The following is a 27,523-nucleotide window of genomic DNA, read 5'->3' as shown; positions in this document are numbered from 1 at the left end:
CCAAACCCAACCTTACCTCATGTACACGTTCTCCCAGGTATATATAGCGCGGCCTGAATGCTGTTCATTAGCTCTCTGGTTCTTCTGGTAAGGTAACAACGTTGGTCGGCAGTGAAAAGCCAACCAAATTATTAATCATTATTTAAGTTATAAGTTAAAATGATTCAATTATTATTTGTTTTTATTTTAGCATTTTTTAACCTGGATTGGCAGTGTTGCTCTGTTTTGTTTGGGATATGAAACAACTTAAACACAATCTAAAACAATGACTGCAAACATGACGATACCACATGCTAAACATATTCTCTTTATTTTTCATCATATTTTTCTTTAGTTTATTAAGTGTGACCCTTGGAATTGAGATGACCAGGCTTTCAATTTTTGCAGGTGAGTCGATTTGGCTTTGATCAGAAGACCAACTTACCGAATAGTAAACATGCTATTACATCGTGTTATTAACGGTATATTTCTCTCTCTCTCTTTCCATGTAGGGCTTTGCCTGGCATTATGTCATTTTGGTAAGTCAGCTGTTTGCATTAATGTTTCAATCTTAGAGTCAAGTAACCATATATTTTTAGGTCTAATAATGTGTACATTCAACTATAAATGATGAATATCCAAACTGGGCTTTTCTCTCACCCATGCAGCAACGGCCGATCAGATGGTGTGCTACTTCACCAACTGGTCCCAGTACAGACCCAATGAGGGAAAGTACCTGCCACAAGACGTGGACCCCTTCCTCTGCACCACCCTCATCTACGCCTTCTCCATCATCAACAACAACAATGAGCTGATCACCTACGAGTGGAACGACGATGTCCTCTACAAGTCCTTCAATGGGTTGAAGACCAAGTAAGCCGAAGCCCTCCTGGGCCAGGAGTACTGCCTGGATGAAGGCCCTTTTTCATTCATCTTGGCCTGGTTTGGTGGAACGATGCAACTCATTGCCCTCCTGTGTTTAGGAACCCGAATTTAAAGACACTGCTGGCGGTTGGAGGATGGAACTTTGGTTCAACTCGGTAACTTCTCCTTTTGTCAAGATTTCAAATATTGTCAATATCCACCACATGCAAAAATGACTTGGATATTGATTCTTAAGTTTGTTCTTTGTCGTTTGTGATGTTTGTTCATCTGTATTGGGTGGCCTTAGTTATAACAACAATGTTTCTCTGCAGGTTCTCCATCATGGTGTCCAACGCAGCCAACCGTCAGACATTCATCCAGTCATCCATTAAGTTCTTGAGGACTCATGGCTTTGATGGTTTGGACCTGGACTGGGAGTACCCCGGGTCTCGTGGAAGTCCCCCAGAGGACAAGAAGAGGTTCACTCTGCTCTGCAAGGTGGGTACAACATGGGTTGATGTATTCTTCATGCAGTCCATCCCATGTGTTTAGGCAGAAACTACGGTAACGTAGCTACGATCTGTCACTACCTGTTTATTTTCCAGGAACTTGTGGCTGCCTATGCAGCTGAGGCCGCTGCCACCGGCAACAGCCAGCTCATGCTGACCGCTGCTGTGTCTGCAGGGAAAGGAACCATTGATGCTGGATATGAGATCGCTGAGGTTGCCAAGTGAGTTTTGTCTCTTATGTCAAAGCTGAAACAAAAATTATATCAACATTGGTGTTGGCAAATTCTAGCGTTGATGTTCTAATGTTTGACCAGGTATCTGGACTTCATCAACGTCATGACCTATGACTTCCACGGAACCTGGGAGCAATTCACTGGCCACAACAGCCCCCTCTTCCGTGGTGCCCAGGACAAGGGTGACCTCGTCTACTTCAACACTGTGAGTGTTCAAACCAGCACAGCCTGAACAAACCCCTTGACCAACACAGGAGCTTGTAGCAGTCGTTCACGTGACGTCCATTGTATCTAAAACATGCCCACTCTGTGTTTCTCTGTCAAGGACTACGCCATGAAGTACTGGAGGGACCAAGGTACCCCAGTGGAGAAGCTGCATATGGGCTTTGCTTCGTACGGTCGCACCTTCCGTCTGACATCGTCTAACACCGGTATCGGAGCCCCCGCCAGCGGAGCTGCTGCAGCCGGACCCTACACCCGTGAGGCCGGCTTCTGGGCCTACTACGAGGTGAGGGGTCTGGGGCGCCAGTAGCAACCGGTCTAAAGGTCAGAAAGTGGACCACCACAGTGAATGGACCCTGGTTATCTCTTTCAGATCTGCACCTTCCTGAAGGGAGCCAAATTGGAATGGATTGAAGACCAGAAAGTCCCCTATGCTCACAAGAACAACGAGTGGGTGGGATTCGATACCAGGGAGAGCTATGAGACAAAGGTAGGCATGAGCAGTGATGGGAATAACGGCTTTATAAATAACAGCGTTACTTTTTTCAGTAACTAATTATTTTTTCAGATTCTAATTCATTACTCTTCCCATCGTTAGAACGCCGTTACCGTTACTGCCAAAAAATGTGGCGCGTTACTATAATTGAAGCTGTTTTTTCCTCAGGCCAAATAGACCTCTCTTTATTGTTCTTCCTTGGTTAGTGGGCATGAGACAATAACATACATGATAACGATTGGCTGAGGTAGAGTAATTAAAGTCATTTCATGGCAAGCCAATCAGAGGTTGAGTTGGGCAGGTGTTGTTTACACATATTTGAATGCACGCATAGTCGGACACACAACGACACAAGAGTCACGACGACTCATTGAGTCAACGAGAAGCAGGAATGGTGAGCCCTAAAAATCCAAAAGAGAATAATTGAACATGCACATGTATTTTAAGTTCTGTTAAAGAGGGGTGGAGGTGCGGTCCAAATTCTTTGACACATTTGAGCATTTAAAAAAATTAAAAAATAGTTACACTACATACTGTACAATACATCACTTTTAATCATACTATCAATAGTTGGATATAATATCTATCTATCTATCTATCTATCTATCTATCTATCTATCTATCTATCTATCTATCTATCTATCTCTCTCTCTCTCTCTCTCTCTCTCTCTCTCTCTCTCTCTCTCTCTCTCTCTCTCTCTCTCTCTCTCTCTCTCTCTCTCTCTCTCTCTCTCTCTCTCTCTCTCTCTCTCTCTCTCTCTCTCTCTCTCTCTCTCTCTCTCTCTCTCTCTCTCTCTCTCTCTCTCTCTCTCTCTCTCTCTCTCTCTCTCTCTCTCTCTCTCTCTCTCTCTCTCTCTCTCTCTCTCTCTCTCTCTCTCTCTCTCTCTCTCTCTCTCTCTCTCTCCTCTCTCTCTCTCTCTCTCTCTCTCTCTATATATATATATATATATATATATATATACCAAAATATTCAAGTCATTATCAAAAGGGTAATTATCTTCACCATTCCTCAGGTCCGCTACATGCAAGAGCAGAAGTTTGGCGGGGCCTTTGTGTGGGCCCTGGATCTGGACGACTTCAAAGGACAGTTCTGTGGAGAGGGAAGCCACCCTCTGCTGTCACATCTCCGCACTCTCCTCAATATTGGTACATGGCATGATTTCAATCAAATAATTATCAATCCTTCAGTTTTAAATAAACATTTCTCATTATGTCTGCTTTACTATTTGTAATTTGCATTCCTTCTTTGTTTTTCCATTCAGAGTTGCCTCCCCTGCCCCCTACCACAACCGTTGACCCCAGCCTTACCACCACCCGGGGCCCAACTACCCCACCCACCACCACCACCCACGCACCAGGCACAGGCTTCTGTAACGGAAAGGCCGATGGCCTGTATCCCCACGAAGAGGACAAAAACCAGTTCTATGTGTGTGCAGGAGGAGTCACCCACTACAGGCGCTGTGGGTCTGGCACCGTCTTCAATGACGACTGCAAGTGCTGCGTCTGGCCCTGATTTATATCCAACATTATTTGATTGACATTTTTTGAGATAAAAAAACAAAGAAATAAAAGCAATATTTTCATGCATATTGTTCTTGCAGTCAGATTTTTCCTTGAGGATTTGATGGCATGATGCTTGATTTGTGGAACTAGAACATTTGCTCAGTTGAGGTCCGACCTGGACCTGTTGAAACCAGAGCTTGGGATTGAGGCTGACTGAATCACTTGAGTCGGTGACTGGAGACGTCCACCAGGTGATCCCAAGGCGCCCCCTGGTTGATCGTTCTAATGACGTTGAAGTTGAAGTTCCACCTCTTTCCAATTCATTTGTCCTTTTTTTTTGCAGTCAAGACGTCTTCAAAATAAAGTTTTGAAGACTTTTGCGAATAATCCTTTTACCAGCCTGGACTATTTTTTGACAATAATATAATAATAATAAAATTAAACATCGTAATCAACATTTTGCCGAAGCAATGGCGAAGCTTAACTTCCAGGGTGCCCTACAAAAACACAGAGATACACATGAACATATACATTCACTGAATGAAGACTATGAAAAAAATATAACATCAAAAAATATCACATTTCTCGCTAGAAATGTCATCTAAATAACTTTTAATGCCTAACCTATCATTTTCCACTGAGTGTAAAATTAATTTTAGCAGACAAAGTTGAAATGCTACATATTGCTGATATGGGTGGTTTGAGTTGTAGTGAAAAGTATTCAGTTGTTTAGCTTAGAGAACACAGGCTGCTTAATATATATGCTGTTTTAATTGTTTAGAGCAACTGGGGCTTAAAAAGGTTTTAGGCCCACAGCCCATAAGCGATTTTGTGTTTAAATAACCACTTTCCAGGGTTTCAAGAAACTATACCAAAAGCCTACTAGACTGAAGATATTCACAGATAATAACATTTCACAAACAATGATAATTGGCACTTCCCTGCACTCTCCCTGTCATCTTTTGAGCTACAACTATTTTCAACCTGAATTTATAAAACATATATATATATATATATATATATATATATATATATATATATATATATATATATGTTGTTAGGCAATGTACATAGCCAGTTCATTGTATAACATCAGATGCTTATGAATTACCCTTAAATATTCAATATTTCTTCTATGCATTATTAGTTTGCTTTTGATTGTTCACGCATTAATGTTGTCAGCCCCAAACACAGTGGCAGCAGCTAGCTGTGAAGTGGCGCTAGGTGAAGATCTGTGAGAAGACGTCAATAAGTAGGACTCTGTGTCAGAAGCGTGTGATGTGGATCTTTTTTCTCTTTCTCACTCTCTCTCTTTTTCTTTTTTTAATATATATATCTATACATATCTATACATATCTATCTATATAAATATATATACTGTATATACTGTATATATATATAGGTTTGTTTGAAATGTTCAATCTCAAGTGCAATGCCAATTGCAACCTCACACATACAAAGTAAATTATTCCTCTTGGCAATATTTGTATATGGCTGTTTGTGATGTTTTGCTAAGTAGGCTTATATGACTGTTTGTGGGGGTTTACCCTAACTACTTGCTGTTATACTGATATTGATTTGATCTTAAAAAAAAGTAAAATAAACAGTGCTGGCATTTTGGCAAAGACAGGTGTTATCTGAAACGTTATTCTCTGTTGGGTTCCATCGTGACTATTAGTTTGTGTAGTGCTACACTTTGTGTGTTCTCTGCTTTCCATCTTCATTTTGGAGTAAAGAAGTGTATGCAGGGTTTCAAGGGGAATCATTTTTTTTCTCATCTCCAACCTTTACTTGGATTAGCTTTACCTGCCTATCCACCATTCAGTCTGTACATTTTTTTTCTCTGTTCTCTTTTACAGATCGGATGAGGTGGGCCCCATACATATCTTCGCCTTGGGCCCCCAATTTGCTAAATCCGCCACTGGTCGGATTACGGATACGGAGTAGTATACTTTGGCCTTAACACTGGAACCGGAATTGTAGAAGCATTCTGAGACCAATGCAGAAGTGTTGCATGCATAGAGCCCATTGTACCTTTGTGTGGTGTAAGGCGAGTTTAGCAGCGCTTCGTCTTTGTGTAGAGGTGTGAAGCGCTACGTCACCACAATTATAGCATCACGTGATAGGAACCGCAGGTTCAGGTTCAGCAGAAGTATTGAGTCGCAGGGGTTTGGTCATAAACTTGATAGCTTTCTTAATCTACAGTAGATCCTCTGGTCCAGACCTTGGAGCATTTGTTACGTTAGTTCTTGTCTTTTAGCATGAGGCACAATAAGTGGTTTCTTCACCCATTTGGGGAGAAATATTCCAAAGTAATTGTTAATCAATTAATTTCCAATTTCAAACTATAGAAAGCATATACATGCTTTCTATATATAGAAAGCATGTATATGATTTCTATAGGCTACTTCTAAATCTTTCAAACATAGATAACTTATGACAAATGACATAAAGAACTTCTTTGGATGTTTACGTCATTTTCACGTCCGCTTCTGTTACTGAATTCAACCCTGAATATCTCACTATTCAATAAACCTTTACAAAACAGCCAAAGCATCACCTGCTCTCTCTATTTTTGTCTGTTGAGTTGCCGTTGGGCTCAGTCTGTGTCGTCTGGGGTGACCATCGGTAACCCGAGGGCTCGTGACACCACGTATAACTTCCCTCCCACTCCATCTCTCCTCACACACGCCTAGACAGGCCACACAATGGGAGGCCATATGCCCCCAGTGCTTGAAATGTAGATTAGCAAAGGACTACTACCATGAACTCAGTCACGGCATATGCAATCGGTGAGGAATACGATTCTTATTATATTTGTTTCAAAGACATACAAGCTGTTTTAATGCAGCAAATGCAAAACAAAGTTTGTAATTGTAATGTCCCTCTGGCTCTGTGATGTGTGATCTGATGTGTGACTTGTGCTCAGCAGTGGGTCTGCATCTGCTCATCCAGAGTGGTGAGTCGCCGTCACTTTCCTACACAGAGAGCAAAGAAGTCCTTCAGGCATAGGATCATACCTGGACTTCATAGGACCTCAAAATGACTCAATTTGACTGAACTTTGTTTGACAAAGTTTAATTTTTTGTACCCTTAAACCAGCAACGGCAAACAAACTGGTTTGTTATTTTACCAAGTGGTCGCAGTACAGAACGGGTGCGGGCCGATACCTGCCAGGGGACGTGGACCCTTGGCTCTGCACACACCTGGTCTACGCCTTCGCGGTGGTCAATTATGCCAACGAGATCGCAGAACACGAGTGGAATGAACACACCCTCTACAGGCAGTTCAATCAGCTCAAAAACAGGTGAGCCAATTGTGAGTTCCCGATGGACAAAACAAACATACTTTACAAAATGTTAATATATGTTTTACTAATAAGAGAGGAATGCAATGCGCACCAATATTGTGTTGAATTTAGTCTCATGGTTCTCATGCATTCAGCCAGTAGTAAACAAATGCATGAGAACCATGAAACTCAATAAAAACACAATTGAATCCAAACAAAGCGGGGGAAACAAAAATGGATGATTGCAGCTTTGAATTATTTTAATAAAATGTTCATTTTTATGATTTTGTAAATTGACTAACACTGATCTCAATTGACTTCTTCGATTTCAAATGTTGCTGCGCAGTAACCCACAGCTGAAGACTCTCCTGTCAGTCAGAGACAGCCCTGGAGCTCAGTGAGTCCTTCCTCCTCCACGTCTCTCACTCCAGCACTTTGTGTCAATTGGTTTTAATTCTTTACGGTGAATCTATAGAATAAAGCCAATCCACTCATAGATCAATCACCACAAAGACGTGTTGCCTTTGGTCTTCACCTTTCTAATGGCACGTACACACCAAAAGAGACGGGCGGTGCCACTCCATACAAAGTCAACGTACATACAAAGTCACTTATAATTCATTGAATGGAAATCACCCACCAACCATCAAAGTCAATGTATAGACGCATTCCAGGCGACAGGCGCCTGGAACGCGTCTATACGTTGACTTTGATGGTTGGTGATTTCCATTCAATGAATTATAAGTGAAATCTATCATAACAAAATGATGTTGTGTTGTGCAAGTTCACACTTCACATGAATGTGATAAATTCACATTCATAGTTCACCAATTCAGTTTTGAACTAGTTCATGTTCAGTTCATTAACAGTTCTTTTAGAAACCGAGGAAAAACTGTGGGAGTGAATATTTCTGTGCTTTTCTTTTAAAATGAATCCTCTCCATTACCAGCTGCCCATCACTACAATTTAAAATTGTTGTGGATATTATTTGCACACCTTTTTCATTCATCACAACTAAGGCAGTAACTCTATTTAATAAACAAGTATTCTGGACCTGAGGATCAATTCAGAATGTCACAAAATCTGAACTAGTTCAAGTTCAAGTTCTTTAGTTAAAAGTATATTTATATTATATATATAAATATACTTATACTTATTGGGGAGGAGACCCCGGGGAAGACCCAGGACTAGGTGGAGAGATTATATCTCAACACTGGCCTGGGAACGCCTCGGGATCCCCCCGTCAGAGCTGGTCAATGTGGCCCGGGAAAGGGAAGTCTGGGGCACCCTGCTTGAGCTGCTGCCCCCGCGACCCGACCCCGGATAAGCGGATGAGGATGAGGATGAGGACTTATACTTATATTATTGTAACGGGTAATGAGCGAGAGGAGACCCAATGTTCGGGAGGAAGAAGTCTTTATTCGCCCCCAAGACGCTTAAATAACAACTGAAATAGCACGTTGCGGATTCTACTCCATCGGACCACATAAACTGAAATAAACTGATGCTCTGGGCAACTCGTCGTGTCCTCCCGTCCGCAACACCTTCCTTCTTGGGTTTTTCTCCCCTCACTGAAAAACAAAGCACACATAAATACACCTCCTTGATTGGCCCTGATCGCAGGCACCTGTCCGCAATCAGGTCCAATCCCCCCCAGCCGATCCGGTGTGCTCCCAACCGTCCTCTACCTCCCCCCGCAGGCCAGACGTCGCACGTCCCCCTCCACAATTATATATAAGTATATAATATAAGTTCAGTTCAAAGTTCATAGAAAAATGAACTTGTTCAATGAACTAGTTCTTTTGAACTAGTACTAGTACTAGTGCATGCACCACACTGGCTTTCCCCCTCTTGACCGTTGTGCTCCTCCACCGCCGCAGGTTCTCCAGCATGCTGTCCAGCGAGGCCAGCCGCCAGAGCTTCATCCGCTCCACCGTCTCGTTCCTGAGGGCTCACGACTTCGACGGGCTGGACCTGGACCGGCACTTCCTCGTCTCTGGTGGGAGCTCAGCTCAAGACAAGATCAAGTTCACTCTGCTCTGCAAGGTACTGCAGTACCGCAGCGTGGGCAGCGTGAGGGCATTAGCCTGTGATGCCGCATGATGCAGGGATCCTTGTTGGAGCTCAGGGGTCGGGTTACTGGCCGCCTCTGCTGGCTGCTGCCCGTAGATCCTCTGCGCCTTTTGTACAGCATTCGTCATGAAGCATGATGTTTGACACTTGGGGGGGGCATCAAACGCTGAAATGTACAGACTAGGTCATAATACCCAGAACGTTCAAAATAAGCATCCTCAAAAGTGTACGTGTGTGTGTGTGTGTGTGTGTGTGTGTGTGTGTGCGCGCAACATAATGCTTGGAGTGTTGACTGTAGCAGAAGGTAAGGAAGAATAAAATACTGATCAATATACACATATATATAAATAATGTTTTCTCCACAATCCTGACCAGTAGGCTTGTGTTTCTTGCTCACTCAATAACAACATTAACCTCACTATGTTGGGACGTGTTTGTCTCTGGGGACTAGGAACTCCTAGAGAGTTATAAAGCTGAAGGGCAAGGGAGGCCTCGCCTGCTCCTGTCTGCAGCAGTGACTGCGGACACTGACGCCATCGATTTGGGATATGAAATCCCTGACATATCCAAGTAAGTAATTCCATTTGACCAGGCTTCAACTTAGGCGCTTGTGGCTGGACCACAGTGGTTATAGACCAATCAGAGTCCTATGAGGAACATTGTGTCAATCATCTGCAATTATTTGGCAGGTTATTGTAGAAGTAAGGTGCAGTATTGTGTGTGTGTGTGTGTGTGCGTGCGTGAAGGTACCTGGACTTCATCAGTGTGAAGACGCATGACTTTGGGCGAGGCCCAGACAGAGGGACGTACCACCACAGCCCCCTCTTCTGCGATTCGCTGGAAACCAACACGAGTGTAGTAAGACAGCGTTACTCCTCAAGGTCAATTTCGATCTACCTTCTTCATGAGAGCCCTATATTCTAAATGCTTGCTCGAAATACCACAGGGCTGGGTTCTTTACTCAAGGTGTACGATGAAAGTGGGTCAAATCGGCCAGAATTATTTCATTGAGACATAGTTAATCCACCCTGCGAATATCAATCCGGACAATCTACTTAATCTAGCATTACTAAGAGCTAGAAACCCCCCCCCCCCACTGTGCCGCTGGCCTGTGCTCACACTAGGGCAATCTCCACTGGGCCTGAGTACGGTTGCCTCTTGTACATATAGGTTGCGTATCTGTAACATATTTCAGCCATAATATTCTCCCATAGCCACAATACTGAGTATACATAACATAAGCCTTAAGACTGCTGCACAACCAGGCAACAGCTGATCATGAAAGGGGGCGGGCTTTTAAAGCCACAGAACACGCCCACCTCTACCTTCTTATTTAACTCGGACTCCGCCATTTTAGGTCAGAATCTCTTGGGCGGCGTATCGATTAGATGTAAAGCTTAGAGACGCTCCACGCGTGTTATATACGATCCCTCTCCTTTTGTTTCATAGACGATAGACAATAGACCAATAACCTTAACCAAATAAAGTGAGTTAAAAGCGACCCTGTCTCGGCGGCCTTTCCTGGACTAAAATTCATAACATATCCGTGCGTGTGCGCGTGTCGGCTCATTAGCGTCTGTACCGTGGCCTGAGCACACCTCTCCGAAGTGTACTGAGGCCACGGAGTTGAACTGTACTGGAGTACGGACGGCGTGCTCACACTAGACAAACGATCTAGACTTTAGGGGGCAGACGTACTCGGGCAGCGGTACAGACGGCCTAGTGTGAGCACGCCCTTAGCAGGCAGACAAACAGGGGAGCACAACACAGCCTGACCCACCACCACCTCACCTCGCGTGTTCCTTCCCAGGATTACGTCATGCAGTACTGGCTCTCGCGTGGCGCCCCAGCACACAAGCTCCTGCTGGGACTGGCCTCCCACGGGCACTCCTTCACCCTGTCCTCCGCTGCCACGGGCACAGGGGCCCCGGCCAGAGGCCCCGGGATGTCCGGACCCTACACCCAGCAGATGAGCGTCTGGTCTTACTATGAGGTAGCAGTGCTCTGTCAACACACCCGCGTCCACACGGCCGTTTATCCGGCGTCGTTATTCAGGGGTTGATCCCGATGACGGCAGAGTGCATGCGGTCCACAGGTGGTTCCTCAGGGCCCCGTGCGTTCCCCCTTCAGGTGGGGGGACCGCATTTCCACCGGCGCATTTCCACCGGCGCATTTCCACCGGCGGGTACGCTTCGACCCAGCACGCCTCAGCCCAGTAGTGAGGGTGTGGTTTGGCCCAGTTCAGTTACGTGTGCCCTTATGTGCCCTTATGGTGGGTGGGGTTTAAGCCGACAGTACCCTTATGGTAGGGCGGGGTTTAAGACAGTACCCTTATGGTAGGGCGGGGTTTAAGACAGTACCCTTATGGTAGGGCGGGGTTTAAGCCGACAGTACCCTTATGGTAGGGTGGGGTTTAAGACAGTACCCTTATGGTAGGGCGGGGTTTAAGACAGTACCCTTATGGTGGGCGGGGTTTAAGCCGACAGTACCCTTATGGTAGGGTGGGGTTTAAGACAGTACCCTTATGGTAGGGTGGGGTTTAAGACAGTACCCTTATGGTGGGCAGGGTTTAAGACAGTACCTTTATGGTGGGCGGGGTTTAAGCCGACAGTACCCTTATGGTAGGGTGGGGTTTAAGACAGTACCCTTATGGTAGGGCGGGGTTTAAGACAGTACCCTTATGGTGGGGCGGGGTTTAAGACAGTACCCTTATGGTAGGGCGGGGTTTAAGACAGTACCCTTATGGTAGGGCGGGGTTTAAGACAGTACCCTTATGGTAGGATGGGGTTTAAGACAGTACCCTTATGGTAGGGCGGGGTTTAAGACAGTACCCTTATGGTAGGGTGGGGTTTAAGACAGTACCCTTATGGTAGGGCGGGGTTTAAGACAGTACCCTTATGGTAGGGTGGGGTTTAAGACAGTACCCTTATGGTAGGGCGGGGTTTAAGACAGTACCCTTATGGTAGGGTGGGGTTTAAGACAGTACCCTTATGGTAGGGCGGGGTTTAAGACAGTACCCTTATGGTAGGGCGGGGTTTAAGACAGTACCCTTATGGTAGGGTGGGGTTTAAGACAGTACCCTTATGGTAGGGTGGGGTTTAAGACAGTACCCTTATGGTAGGGTGGGGTTTAAGACAGTACCCTTATGGTAGGGCGGGGTTTAAGCCGGACGGCGATAGCCACGGCAGCTACGTAAGCATCGTCAGGCACGTGCACACATAGGGCCCTAGGGGTGCTTGAGCCCCTGCCCTTTTTGCCTCGTATTAAAAAGTGCCCTCTGAGTGTTCTTCAACAATCGCGCTCGTCCGCGATCCAACCCCCCCGTCAACAACAGCGCTCGTCCGCAATCCCCCCCCCCCCCAAACAATCGCGCCCGCAACAGCGCTCGTCCGCGATCCAAACCCCCCCCCCCCCCACCGTCAACAATTCGGCACCTGCCCCTCAAAACTCCTGTGCACGTCCCTGAGCATCGTGATCTCATAGCAGCCCGACACAGTGTAGCCTGCTAATAAATCCATGAAAAAAGAAGAACGCGCACAATGAACAAAGAGCAACAACGTAGGACGTCCAAGAAGGAACTTTTGTGCGACATTTTCTTCAATAAACGAAGCTTTCGCCGTTGTCCAGAAATACCTTGCGGGTATTGTGTTTCTTTGTTATTATCTCCTCTGTCGCACGGAAGGGACGATTCTGTCGACCAATCAACGGACGCCGTGTGTAGCTCAAACTTGCCGGGACCCTTTCAGGCGTCTCAGTACCTCAACGGAGGAGTACTGCGAGACGAGTACGGCTCAATACGGCTCAGTCCGGGGCACGCCCACTTTTGGTGGTGGAAACGCGACCCGTACTGCACTGACCGAGACTGAAACGACCCGCACCCTGCGGTGGAAATGCCCATGCGGTCCACAGGCTGTTCCTTTATGGAGGTAGATTTGTGTCTTTATTATGCAATCAAACAGAATAGGTTTGAGAGCAAAACTTTCCACACTGCAATCAAAAAATAGATTTGAGAGCAAAACTATCGACACTGCAATCAAAAAATGTTTTATTGCAAGTAAAATAAATGTGATTAAAAATGTATTAATGGGAATCCAAAAGTTTTGTTTGCGAATCCAAAAGTTTTTTTTGCAAATCCAAAAGTTTTGTTTGCGAATCCAAAAGTTTTGCTTGCTGTTGAGCTGAATCTTGTGGGCGGGACCTACGCCGAAAGATGTAAGACACGTCTCTATTGGCCAGTCTCGATCGGAGTGACAGCTTGGCAACTCCGCTCCTGAGTCCCGCTCGGTCTCATCATGGACTTCAAAACTCCCTCTCTCGTTACTAACTGTGGATGTTGCCAAGCTGTCACTCCGATCGAGACTGGCCAATAGAGACGTGTCTTACATCTTTCGGCGTAGGTCCCGCCCACGAGATAACAGCAAGCAAAACTTTTGGATTCGCAAACAAAACTTTTGGATTCCCATTAATACATTTTTAATCACATTTATTTTACTTGCAATAAAACATTTTTTGATTGCAGTGTCGATAGTTTTGCTCTCAAATCTATTCTGTTTGATTGCATAATAAAGACACAAATCTACCTCCATATTCCTTAGGGCCCCATGCGGTCCACCTCCAATGGACATTTGTCTTTTATAAATGGGTCTGCTTATGGATGATACAACATTAACAAAGAGTTACTCAAGATGCCAGATGCTCAAGATCTTTATAACATAGTTGCATATTTACTGTCTTGATAAATATTATTTAGTTTTAGTTGATATTGCATTGTTCATAATGGGTAAAACTATGAACATCCTTTCTGTACCGACAGGGATATATTGTTGTTTCTCTTTCTTCTGACAAATCCATTTATTGTATGTCCCCTTGGATTGAAGCGTCTGCTATGTAGAACCTGGATGAAAATATTAAAGCTAATATGATCTATTTTACAGATCTGCTTGTTTCTCAGAGGGGCGTCAGTGTCGTGGAGCGATGGTCAAAGCGTTCCCTACGCTGTTAAAGGGGGCGAGTGGGTCGGCTTCGACAACCGCGACAGCTACGACGCCAAGGTCAGCTGAATAACAGGACTCCTTCTGATGGTTTATACCAGCGTTCACCGGGGTCAACCTGACTCAACCTGTCAACAAACTTCCAGAGATTGGATAATTCTTCTTATTATATAGTCATTATATTTTAGCAATTTTGGTGAAAAGATTTTTCAAAATAATAAGGCAGATTAAATGAATATGGAATTTTTAGTAGTCCCCCCTTTTCAACAAGGCCTGTTCCGGACGCACACAAGAGCCAGCGGCGCAAAAGAGCAGCAATTATTCTATTGGAATATCTCGAGGACAAACCGGAACCAGCCCCATTCTATGTGTTCTGCAACGTGTTCTCCAGGTGGGCTACCTCAAGAACCGCACCTTCGGAGGGGCAGCCCTGTGGACCCTGGACATGGACGACTTCAGCGGGCAGTTCTGTGGGCAGGGCAAATATCCACTGGTGTTCCATCTGAAAAGGATGCTCAGTACAGGTACTGGCGCGCACACACACACGGCCCTTCACATCTGAGTGGAAACGGCCGGTCCGGCTTAGCTCGACTCAGGTTCTGCTGTTCTTCTCCTAGAACCCCAGGAGCCTGTCGCCGCGGTGCCCCTCCCCCACCACTGCCCGCGGAACGTCACCGCCGCGCACCGGCAGGACGGCTTCTGCGCGCACAAAGCGGACGGACTGTATCCGCGGTCCGAGAGCCCGAGGACCTTCTACCGGTGTCTGCGGCGGCGCACGTACGTGACGAGGTGTCACGACGACGACGACGACGACGACGCTCATGATAACGGGGGCGGGGTCGCCATGGCGACGGGAGGCGTGGCGGAAGCGGCGCTGCTGCACGTGTTGTTGTTGTTGTTGTTGTTGTTGTTGTTGTCTGTGTGGGGCAGCTGGTGAGTCCGTTGTGGTCGGTGGGTGAAGAGAGGCGCGGACCAGGGATTCGTGCCCCTCTCACAGCGGACCGGGAGATGGTTCGTTGTCTTGTGGGAACTCTTGTGAAATAACCCATTTCGCACCACTGTAATGTTTTCCACAAAAATAAAGCATGAATAGAGAATTGTATTCCGACTGTGTCTGTCACATGGTCACAAACATTAAAGGTCCCAGGACACGCCACCAGGTGTGAGTGTGATTAGCCGTTACAAGCCGTTTTGGAAATCTGCCCCTTATGACATCACAGGTGGGCGTGTCCACCTAGATGTGTGACGGACAGATGAGCAGCGTTTGCTACAGTCCACTGGGTGGGCTGGTAGACTGATCTATCCAGCACACATCTAGGTGGACACGCCCACCAGTGATGTCATAAGGGGAAGATTTCCAAAATGGCTTGTAACGGCGAATCACACCACACCTGGTGGCACGTCATGGCACCTTTAACATGAATTAAACCAACTAGAGACAATACTGTCAGAAATACCATAGGCCTATTAGAGACAATATTAATGACAATATTAACCATATTAATAATACCATATTATGGTATTTCTGCAGTATTGTCTCTAATATGGCTCTAGTTGGGTGAGTTGGTGACGGGTCATAGAATCCAGGGACGCGAAGACAACATTCGCGGAAATGAACAAAGAAGCGATTTTTTCAAAATAAGTGTTTTTTTTTTTTTTTTTGCAGGATCTGTTAGTTGAGATCACGGAGAAGCCACTCCATGTTTCAGATAACAGTATTGGTTTCTTTAAAAGTATACATTTTGTGTTTGAAATCGGGTGTAGTTTCAGGAATTCTCGCACTTTGTAGGGGCGTGTGCGGCCATACAGTTCATTTCCATACCGGGCATTCCGTCGGTCATTTGTGTTCTGTTGTTCTCGTCTCCGCCTATCAGCTGCACGTCAGAAGCGAACCGCATGGCTACTTATGCAGCATCTGATACTGACACTGCATCTGATATCAGCATTGAATGAAGATGGACGAGACAAGGAGCATCGCAGACGAGCTGAACCGTGGCTGTCACAGCGAAAATGTATTGAAGTACTTCTTCGACAAGCCGGATGCCTCTTCTGCACAAGCCGACCTCACATCTGATTCTGAAGACGAGTGCGGCGATAGCGACGACGAAAGCGACTGTATAACATTGGAAAACATCTCTAATCTACAAGTGACTTTAGCCGAAGATGAAGACGAGGAAGAATCTCCCGGTCTCGCATCAGACGAGTTAGACCGTAAGATATCAGACGCTATATCTACGGTAACATAAGAGGGTAAAGACATCGAAATGGAGAAAGTCCGTAAACTTCGACTGCAAGTGTTACACAAGAAGGATGGCACACATCGTGTAGCCACAAACTTTCCCCAGAGCTTATGTACAGCATACGGATGGATTCTTTAGCTGCGGAAAGAGAGTGGCAGGACATGCGAATAATCAGACATCTGGAGGAAAACAGTCCTCACGTCGGAGCTGACTACATCCACACACAAGGGCCAGACCAAGAGAAAGCGACGATGTCTGCAAGAATACTTTTCTGTTTCTTATGGGGTGAGTTTCCATAAACATCCAAGTTATACATTTGCGTTATGTGTTCATTCAAAGTACACGTAACACGTTATCTCATGTTTATACCTTTTCTATACCTACCTATTGTTATTAGCTAGCTCAGTACTGTCGTTTTAATTGTAATCATTAGCGTCATATCACCAAAAATCAACCAAAATGAGGTTGATTTTTGGTGATGAGGTTTCGGATGGTAATGTGAGCATCTGCTATTAATTTGAATAATGCTTGAATTGATGACTAGATGATTGTTTTGATGAATACAGAGTCAGGTGCCAACCTGCCTGTTGGCATTGCTTGACTGTGATGCTTATGATTTAGCAACTAGCCTACTTGAGAAGCAGATTGGATGAAAACATTCTGAGCTAGGTGACAAGATTCCTGTCAGCACGACCCATGATGTGAAACTCCTTTTTATTTTCCTTTTTTCAGCATTGGCAAAGACACCCTGGCTGATAGAGTCAAACACTTTGAGGAGAATGGGGCAAGACCACGGTTAAGGAAGAAGCACTCACAGCCATGTTCATCAGCCCTGAACATATCAACAGAGTTGTGGAATTTATTTAAAAATAAACTATGCAGAAGACAGTGCCGTCGTGCTGCCTGGCCGACAGCCTGGGCATAGGGATTTGCATGTGACATTGCTGCCAACCCATGTGTCCAAGGCCTCAGTTTGGCGTCTCTACGTGAAGTCTGCTAAGGAGCTTGGTATGTGTAAACATTGATTTAGAATTGAGTGCTTGTAATGTGAAGCACTATTAGCAATTAAAATATAATTAACCATAAGCAATATCTGTTTTTCAGGTGAGCGTGCAGTTTGTGAAACAAGCTTCAGAGCACTGTGGAAGCAGCTTCTCCCACACATCAGAAGTTGTAGGCCATGCACAGACCTCTGCTGGCAGTGCCAAAGCAATAACGAGCAGCTTGGGATGATGTAAATTAGCCTTGTGGCTAAAATCTAGCCCAATTATATATTGTGCTTTGTCCCTGTCAAATAAACGTAAAAATAAAGCTGATACGAAGTGCAAACCTCCCAGATGATAGAAAGTCAGAAGCAGTACAGAAGCAACACAATCATCTTTCCCTTGTGCAGAAAGAGAGGGCTGTGTACAACGAGATGACTGCTGCCTGCAGGAAGACATGCTCTGACTCTAACCTCTCTTTTGGACCCTCCCTACCAGCAAGCAAGAAGATTAGGATGCATTACAGTTTTGATTTTGCTCAGCAGGTAATATTTCACACACATTTACTTCACTTTACGCTATTAATGTCCCTTGAAGGGCGATTTGGTGCATGAGAATAAGTAGTCTAATAGCGCAAATGCAGAACAGCATCAATATAGTAATTTATATCAGTATTAGACAGTTCTGAATAGACACAAATGTATTCCATTTAATCTAATCCCCGTTCCCTCTCTCCCTCTGTCTTCTTCTACAGTTACACTTCCCCTAAAACCCTCTCCAGCCTGGGCCAATGTACTTCCTGACTCCACGGAAATGTGGCCTTTTTGGTGTTTCCTGTGAAGGGCTGCAAAAACAGATGAATTTCCTGATTGATGAAGGCATGTCATCTAGCAAGGGAAGCAGTGAAGCCATCAGCTACATGCATCATTTCTTCAGCAACTTTGGAGTTGGAGAAACAGACGTGGACATTGTGACAACTGCAGTGGGCAAAACAAAAACTACGCCATGCTCTGGTATGCTGCCTGGCAGGTTGGACACAAGCTTCACAAGAAAATTGACATACACTTCCTTATTGCTGGCCACACCAAATGTTCCCCTGACTGTGGCTTTGGACTAATCAAGAAAGCATACATGAAGACCAGAGTCAACACTTTGGCAGACATCGCTGGGGTACTTTAACATTAAAGACTTCAGTGCTGCTCTCTGTTCTGCTTCAATGAAACATTTAACTTGAGATCTTTTTCTTTTTTGTCATCTCTCTTCTTTTTTGTCATCAGGTAGTGGAAAACAGCTCTCCTGTGAGTCACCTCAACGTCCCACAGCTTGTTGGAATGGCAGAGTGTTAGTGGAGACCTTCGACTGGCAGAAGCATCTGACTCGCCACTTCCGAAGAGTTATCAGCACAGGTATTTATATTGAAACTTTCACATTGTGTACATACAATATAACATAACAACAACATAATTCCATGGGCATGACCGTGTTTTATGAGAAAATACTTTGCCATGTTTAAAATGTCTTGTTATGTTATGCTTATTCTGTCACAGCTTGGACGCCAAGAGACCAGGTGTGGTGCTTGCAAGAACTCACTGTGCTGCAGAACCTGTCGAATATCGGCTACTGCGCGACGGAGCAGATGTGCCCCCTAGCGACGGTCGTCCTGTCCTGGCCCCACCTGGACTGAACATTGACAGGCAGGCCGATCTGTATGGAAAAAAAAAATCCAGCCTTTCTGTGCTGACGAGGCAAGAGACCTCACATGCCCAGCGCCAAAGGTCACAGCACAGAAGAGCCCACAGGAGAGGATGCGAATGTGATATCATAATTGACTCTCCTTCACACTCCACAATGCACTGATCATACACCGGAGCAACAGACTGATCCACACACACTGCACGTCTACACTTCTACTGCTACACAATACAAACTGTCTTCCAGCACTATTGTCTTCTTGCACTATTTACTATTTATAGCACTACATACTTTAAGACTGGAACTGACTGCTATTCACTGTACTCACTTTCGGCACTGTCAATGTCACGAAGACCTTTGTCTTAGGCTGCTATTACCAACTGCATCTTTGCACTACCGTAACCAATCCCATACAAAAGATATGCTGTGTCACTCATACAGAGTTTACAAATACTGCCTATTTATCTGTCATATATCTTACAATTCAATTTACTGTTGTGTACTTTTAATGTTTCTTTTAAATCTTTACTTTAGTATTAGGAAATGTCTTGACATGTGAAGTAATAAAGGCACTTTGACTTTGACTTGATTCCTGTTTCTATGACCGATTGACTCACATTGATTTGAATTTGATTGATTATGTGCGTTGCATGGTTCAAGTCAATGTGAGTCAATCGGTTGAAAGGTGTTTTACTGCAAATAAAATTTTTGTGTAGCTTTCCAGAAAGTGGGAGGGCCACAGAAAGAGGCGTCTATTCCTGTGGCTCTGGGACTTCAATAGAACAATGTAACGGGACTCCATACGTGTCAGTTTAACGCCAGATAACATAACTGTAAATCAAACCAACACAACTGTAAACAATGGTATACCGTTGTACTGCTGAAGTAATTAAACCACAGGTTGTCCAATTTGAACCTTGGAGACCATCATTTTGCAGGTTGTTAAAATTTAGCTGGATGGTACACTTACTGTGTCATTTATTTATTGTTTTGCTGTTGTTAGGCTTTTCACTACAGCCATTAATTGCTGATTCCATTAAATACATTATATGAGGTTTTATGTACACAGTTTTGTTCGCCTTTAATGACAATGCACCTAATGTTATATTTGCATATCCGAACTGAAATAGTCGAGTAACTTAACTTGAACCATCTCCAGACTTTTCAATGCCTTCCAATATTCTTCCCTTTTACCCAGCTTGTGCGGCATGATGCGCAGCAATGATGCGCACTCGTTCTCCACATGAATGACGCTCTTTGTTATTATGCACTACACTTCCCAGAATGCCGTAGTTCCGATTTGACGTAGCAACAACCAGTAACCGGGCCAGTTCGTTTAGATAAAACTTGTGAAATAATGTATTGTATACGATGTATATGAGCGCTTAGCCGTAACTCATAGCCCGTGTGTCGACCATGAGCCGGGCGTCGTCCCTCTGTCTCCTTTCGGCCTCGCGTCAGCAGGATTAGCTAACGTTAGCCGGCTAACTGTTAGCTCGAGTTAGCCACAAGTCGCTGGTTGTTGACACTTTCTTTCGACATGTATACTTTATTATCCGGACTGTACAAGTACATGTTCCAGAAGGACGAGTACTGCATACTGATCCTGGGGCTGGACAACGCGGGGAAGACGGTAGGCCGCTGGGCTGGGGTCCACGGTGCTCAGTGACATGTTAATCATACACTTACACCTTACACCTCATTACTTACTATTACTTATTACCACTGTCTTGGTTTCTCTCTTTACTTTAACTTTTATTGTTGCTGCTAAGTGGATGCTGAGGAACCAAGCCTTGTGTTCTTGTACAATAAGATGTGATAAAAAGTAATTCTGATTGTGATTCTGATGAATCAAACCTTCATAAATCAACCATAATGGTAGTAAGGTCCCCGTGTGTGTTGTCGTCTTAACGCTGGCCGAGTCGTGCTGGTGTCCACCCTGTTCACCCAGTCATCCACCCTGTTGTCTGTTGTCCGGCAGACCTTCCTGGAGCAGACCAAAACCAAGTTCAGCAGGAACTACAAGGGGATGAGTTTGTCTAAGATCACCACGACGGTCGGCCTGAACAGTAAGGCCTCCAGAGTTGTGTTCCAGTTGATCCAGGGATGAGCCCAGGCTCCACGGCGCTAACCCCCTGTTCCCCGTGTCTCTCCAGTCGGGACCATCGACGTGGCCAACGCTCGCCTCATGTTCTGGGACCTGGGGGGTCAGGAGGAGCTGCAGTCACTGTGGGACAAGGTGAGTCAACAGCACTGCCGTGTTACGAGGGACTCATCAGCAAATGAATAACTTCAGCTTAGGCCCGGGCAATAAAACAAATCATTTATCGTATCGTGATAGACTTTTGATCAATATCAATATAAAACATGTTCAATGTATATCGATAAGAGACTGGACCACTGAATCTAGCAGCTGGGTTTGTTACACAAACACGGTTCCATACTTATTTACAATATTTGAGTGTTTTTCATTGTTGTGTCGACGTTGGAGTATTGATCAATGAAGAACAGTGGAAGGTCGTATTAAGTGTTAAACAGAAGTGTTTAAATCCAGCGTGGTAATTCCTAGTCTTTTTAGGTCGTTAAAATGATCAATAGTTATCGATATCGATAAATATGATCAAGTTATCAGTGACTGTTGTATTGTGCTGTTTTATTTACAATGTATCTCCTTTTCTGCGTTTTCTTCTGTGTTTCTGTGTTTTTAAATGTATTTTAATTACTTATTTTCATCCTCGTCTGTAAAGTGTCTTTGAGTGACTGAAAAGCGCTTCCAAATAAAATGTATTATTATTATTATTATATCGTGATATGTCTTTCAGCCATATCGCCCAGGCCTATGGGATTTTATTTTCTAAACTTAAATGAAACTGCACTTTTTATTCCTAATCATGGAAGCACTTTTCTTGGTGGGGGGGGTAAATAATTTCTTGCTCTTGAATCCTATTTTGAACCACTGGATCCCTTCAGTACTACGCAGAGTCCCACGGGGTCATCTATGTCATCGACTCGACGGACGAAGAGCGTCTCTCCGAGTCAAAGCAGGCCTTCGGTACGTACTGCCTTTTCTCTACGCAGAAAAGGCAAACTCCTGCAGCAGCGCACGCAAAGATGTACGCTCCGGCTTGACCCACGCACACACACCATATGAGAGCACCTCCCAGAGGTCGTCAACGCGTCCCTCTGCAGACGTTTATGTGTCAACCTATCATTGATTGGATGAACTGGGACTCAGTATCGTATTATGTTTTGTTTCCCGACAGCCAGACACAAGAATAAAATGTAAAATCAGAACCTGGACCTTTTCAGCTTACGGCGGTCATTTCTCTACTCTATCTCTCTCTCTTTCGCTCTCTTATCTTTTTGCCGTATTTCTTTTTTTCCACATCTTATCAATTAATTGAGCAAACTCCACCTTCTGCGTTGACGCCTCTCACACACTCGGGGGGTCAGACACCCCCCCCCCCTTGCGTACGCGTGAGCTGAAGTTAAAACGCAGGCAGCTCTGGGAAGGCCTGCGTGGTCGTGTCTCCGCGTCGTAACGCGGACGTTACGCTGAACCCCGGTGAGTCTCTGCAGCTCCCTGACTGCTCTTCTGTCTGCCCCTTCCAGAGAAGATGATCACCAGCGAGGCCTTGGAAGGAGTCCCCCTGCTGGTCCTGGCCAACAAGCAGGACGTAGAGGTACGCTCTCCCTCTGGCTCCCTTCTTCAGAGTGGCCCATAAGGCCTTCATCCTGTTTCATCCCATGTATTATTTATGAATGTCCCCTGCAGAAACAGCAACACACTCGGTGCAGTGTGTTCTATCTAGGGCTGTGAATCGGAGCCTTCATGACGATTCGATACAATATCGATTTCTTAAGCCAACGATTTGATTATTTTCGATGCTTCAGAATTCCCCACGATACGATTTAGATTCGATACAATTCGATACTCTATATTTTTTTACATTATATCTATTAATATAATATCTATCAAATACATCAACCAAAAATCATTTACCTTTTATTGAGAGTACAGAAACAGTATTCTATACACACTTTAGTGCTCACTGTGCAGGTCTAGTACGGCAATTAGCCTATTCACTGTAAAAATAAAATTATATATATATATATATATATATATTTAGTTTTTAATAATCGGCATCTTGCAGAAGAATCTACGCATCAAATCGTCGGCTGTATAATCGATTAATAGAAACAAATGTATTAATATTTCCAGCCCTAGTTCTATCCCACTGGGTTCAGCCACACTCCTACCAGACGAACTCCTTTGAGTTTCTCAGTGGTGGTCACACGGTAGTGTCCCATCTACCAACGAAGGCAGATGGGACAGGTCTGACAATATCTAGATGAATCTAGTGGGCCACAGTGCGCTCTTCGCTACCCGGTAGCCTCATATGACGACGATGAAGACGAGCCACGGAGAGCAGAAAGACGACCTGTTGGAGGTTTAGACTGCAGGTCTAGGTCTGTGGTACAGCGGGGGCTCATGCACGCCGCTGCCAATTCTGATGTGTTCCTACTCAAAGCCATCAATCACGGAACAATAATGGGGGCGGGGCCACCGTGGCACTAATAGCATTCACCACGTCCTGAAAAGATTGAATTAAGATTTGAATGGATCGATTTTAAGACTTGAATGTATTGGATTGAAATTGGAAATTGATGGAAGGTGCATACGGACGACCAGCGGGCAGAACCTGACAGCCCTACACAATGGACTGAACTAAACGGTCCTACGGTACCTGGTAGCCCGTTATCACAGGGGAGCGTTCTGTTATCCTGTATCCATGGTGGGTAGGGACCCTCCCTTCCAGAGAATCCCCTCCTGTCTCCATCCGTCCATCCAGAACTATCTTCCTTTGATTATGATGTATTGACCGATTGATCGGCCACAGATCAGCAGCAGCCAATCCAACCCACAGTCTCTTGATCGGCCTATCAGTTTACAGCCTGCCGGTTGCAGGAGCCTGTCACGTGACCCGAAGACGTGCCCCCGGTGAACTGTCGACAAAGCGCTCCGCCGTGATGTCACTTGGTCAACTCGTGTTTGTCCTGCGTTTGACATAACTCCTCTGTACCACTCAATAAAGGCAGGCTACACTGGACTATAGACGCAGCCTGTTGCAATAACCAGCCTGCAATAACCAGCCTGCATCTCACTGGACGACCGGCTTCAGTTTCCATCGTTCTTCAGTTTGCTCAAAAAGAGAAGGCCTACACATGAGTCATCATCACGCATCCCCATGTTTGTTGACACTATTATCCACAGGACAAGACTTCTCTACGTGAACCGGCTACTCCTCCGCTTAAGTCCAAGATGGCGTGTCCTGTCTCTAAGCCACATAACTGGAGCACTAGGATAGCATTCACTACATGCCAACATCGTCCCTACAATCTGAAGCAAACACACTTTGTGGAACACGCTCTCTAACGCGTTGCCAGTGGGTGGAGCCACAGCTGAGCTCCTCACTTAAATTCAATGCTTGCGTTAATGTAAGTGTTGTCCGTGCATTATTGTAAGGGCGCACTCACACTAGGCAAAGTGATGGTTGCCTCTTGTACATAGAGGTTGTGTATCCGTGCGCGTGTCGGCTCATTAGCGTCTGTAGCGTGGCCTGAGCACACCTCTCTGAAGTGTACTGAGGCCACGGAGTTGAACTGTGCTGGAGTACGGACGGCGTGCTCACACCAGACAGACGATCTAGACTTCAGGGGGCAGACGTACTCGGGCAACGGTACAGACGGCCTAGAGTGAGTGCGCCCTAAGTCCGCTTTGTGTTCAATGAGAAACAGGGCCAATAGCCCTGTGCCAATAGCACAGACCATGGCCGGCCTGCTGCAGGGGACCAAGGCCCTGTCCCAATTCTCCCCCTACCCCTAGATTCTCCCCCTAACCCTAGATTCTCCCCCTAACCCTAGATTCTCCCCCTAACCCTAGATTCTCCCCCTAACCCTAGATTCTCCCCCTAACCCTAGATTCTCCCCCTAACCCTAGATTCTCCCCCTAACCCTAGATTCTCCCCCTAACCCTAGATTCTACCCCTAACCCTAGATTCTCCCCCTAACCCTAGATTTGAGCCCTGACCCTAGATTTGAGCCCTACCCCTATATTTGAGCCCTAACCCTAGATTTGAGCCCTAACCCTAGATTTTGCGCGTTCCCACTAAGGGGTAGGGTGTCCCAATACTTAGGGGAGCTAAGGGGGAGTGCTGTTTTTCCCTTAAATCGCCCAGACAGAGCTCCACACACACACACACACCACGCCGGCGGTGCCCCTTGGTCCTGATTCGTCAGACGACCTCGGTAAGGTCGTCTGAGGTCAGGAGGATAACGCCGCCAGCGTCCAGCAGAGTGGAACGTTCTCCTAGTATTTTGGGGAGAATGGAGAAAAAAAAACAAACATCAGATTTTTTCAGTGATAAAATGGCATCGATGAATATGATCCTATAAGACAAACGACGACGTTTAAAAAACAAAACCAACAAGTGGTTTGGAGCTCAGCGGCTCGTTGAGGGCGATGATCGGGTGTTGACGTTGCTAAAAGGAAACACATAATGTTTAGCGGCGTCAGCGTTGGCTGCAGAGCGGCTGCTGAGCCAACTCTCTAAAGAAAAGCGTCAGTAGTGGCAGATCCTGCTTCAAACAAGACGACCCCCTCCCCCCCCCCCACCAGCCGTCTTGGTTGTAAACAGGTGCTCGGGGGGTGACTGAGTGCAGAGCTGCCTGCTGCGGGCCTGTCTGCCCTCCAGCTAGTGCTTAGGAGTGTTGGAGGTGGTTAGAGTGTTACTATTGTGGAATAATAATTATATATAATATATGCAGTTTTTTTTTTTTTTCTTTCTGTTAACCACTAGAGGGCGGCCACCGCCCAGGTAACGCTGAACTCAATGACGTCATGTGTTTTTAAACAGAGCGTTACTCTGTACCCGCCGCAGAGTGCTGTGTAGAGCGTGTCCTTCAGGCGGCCTCACACGCACTCTGCTCCTCCTTATCTCCTCCAGAACTGCCTGTCGGTCCCGGACATTAAGACGGCCTTCAGCGACTGTGCGCCCAAGATAGGCCAGAGGGATTGCCTGGTGCAGCCGTGCACGGCGCTGACCGGGTAAGGGTTGGCCGCGCCCCAGAGACTGTGTGCGTCCCGCTCAAGTGTTCAAGTGTCCGACTGAAGTGGACCCTGAGCTCCAGGCTGCTGCATTGAACTGTGGCGCTTAAGAAGAAGCGTCTTAAGAAGCGTCTTAAGACGTGTCTTAAGAAGTGTCTTTAAGAAGTGTCTTAAGAAGTGTCTTAAGAAGTGTCTTAAGAAGTGTCTTAAGAAGTGTCTTAAAGAAGCGTCTTAAGAAGCGTCTTAAGAAGCGTCTTAAGAAGCGTCTTAAGAAGCGTCTTAAGAAGCGTCTTTAAGAAGCGTCTTAAGAAGCGTCTTAAGAAGTGTCTTTAAGAAGTGTCTTTAAGAAGTGTCTTAAGAAGCGTCTTTAAGAAGCGTCTTAAGAAGTGTCTTTAAGAAGCGTCTTAAGAAGCGTCTTAAGAAGTGTCTTTAAGAAGCGTCTTAAGAAGTGTCTTTAAGAAGCGTCTTAAGAAGTGTCTTTTGGTTTACTGACTCAGTTTAATTTCATTTAGTCCTCTTTTTAATTGGCCACCATGTTCAGCTCATTCATTGATGGTAAAGGAAAGCCTATTATGTGTGTATAATACTAATACTAATACTAATACTGATACTGGTGGTATTAGAACAGCCATCACAGCAACAGGAAGCCTCTGTGAGGCGGGTTGTAACCCGGTGTGTTCGCTGCAGGGACGGGGTCAACGAGGGCATCGAGTGGATGGTCAAGTGTGTGGTGAGGAACCTGCTGCGGCCCCCGAGACAGAAGGACATCACCTGAGGACAGCCCCCCCCCCCCACCCCCCCCCCAAGGCCCGGCTCCCCCCGCCCCCCCCCCCCCCCCCCCCCCTCCCCTCCCATCTACTGACCCTCCTGTTGACGTGCAGGAGGCCCCCCCCCCCCACCTCGTTTGTTCCTGTTTCCTCATTGCTGTGGGGCTGAGCCGTCATTCCTCGGGGCCCCGTGTGGGGCCCCTGCGTGAGGCCTTCCTGGGGGCCTCATGTAGCGCCCCACACAGGGCCTCTAAAGCTGGGCCTCCAGCAGGGCCTACGCCAGGCCTCGCTTTTGAGGCCCTGCGTGGGGCCCTGTGGGGGCCCTGTGTGGGGCCCTGCAGGGGGCCTTGTGGGGGCCCTGCGTGGGGCCCTGTGGGGCCCTCTGGAGGTGCTTTGTTTGAGCCGTCGTTCCGACGGAGGACGCCCGGGGACTCTCCTCTCCTCTCGCCGCTCCTCTGCCCGGAACGTTCTTTAGTTTCTGCAGCCGCCCCCCAGGAGGATGTGAGTGAAGGTTGCTGTGATGTGAACCCTTGATGCTTGAGTCCAGGCGGCCCGCCCGCCGGCCGTCCTCCCC

General features: G+C 46.0%; 3 protein-coding genes across 3 annotated transcripts; all 3 read left to right on the top strand.

Annotated features, from left to right (window-relative positions):
* Positions 1 to 661: 661 nt before the first annotated feature.
* LOC311338853 (acidic mammalian chitinase-like) lies at positions 662 to 3,816 on the top strand (the record flags this gene model as incomplete). The annotated part of the gene is made up of 9 exons (XM_084464182.1): positions 662 to 852; positions 963 to 1,019; positions 1,176 to 1,341; positions 1,449 to 1,573; positions 1,667 to 1,790; positions 1,911 to 2,093; positions 2,181 to 2,297; positions 3,317 to 3,449; positions 3,566 to 3,816. 9 exons carry the CDS (start codon positions 662 to 664, stop codon positions 3,814 to 3,816), a joined length of 1,347 nt encoding a protein of 448 aa, XP_084320308.1.
* A 2,754-nt stretch (positions 3,817 to 6,570) lies between these two features.
* LOC311338266 (acidic mammalian chitinase-like) lies at positions 6,571 to 15,096 on the top strand (the record flags this gene model as incomplete). Its single annotated transcript, XM_084463494.1, has 9 exons — positions 6,571 to 6,598; positions 6,736 to 6,765; positions 6,909 to 7,113; positions 8,976 to 9,168; positions 10,979 to 11,161; positions 11,264 to 11,298; positions 14,120 to 14,219; positions 14,551 to 14,683; positions 14,777 to 15,096. 9 exons carry the CDS (start codon positions 6,571 to 6,573, stop codon positions 15,094 to 15,096), a joined length of 1,227 nt encoding a protein of 408 aa, XP_084319620.1.
* Positions 15,097 to 20,374: 5,278 nt separating this feature from the next.
* On the top strand, positions 20,375 to 27,011 carry arfrp1 (ADP-ribosylation factor related protein 1). The gene is made up of 7 exons (XM_084464185.1): positions 20,375 to 20,707; positions 21,056 to 21,143; positions 21,231 to 21,313; positions 22,045 to 22,126; positions 22,687 to 22,757; positions 26,082 to 26,182; positions 26,870 to 27,011. The coding sequence occupies exons 1-7, from the start codon at positions 20,615 to 20,617 to the stop codon at positions 26,955 to 26,957; spliced, it is 606 nt and encodes a 201-aa protein (XP_084320311.1). The 5' UTR covers positions 20,375 to 20,614; the 3' UTR covers positions 26,958 to 27,011.
* The last annotated feature ends 512 nt before the right edge of the window (positions 27,012 to 27,523 follow it).

The sequence above is a fragment of the Micromesistius poutassou genome, assembly GCF_964030765.1.
Source record: "Micromesistius poutassou genome assembly, chromosome: 2".
Lineage (NCBI taxonomy): Eukaryota > Metazoa > Chordata > Actinopteri > Gadiformes > Gadidae > Micromesistius > Micromesistius poutassou.
This window is presented reverse-complemented; position numbering and strand designations above follow the sequence as displayed.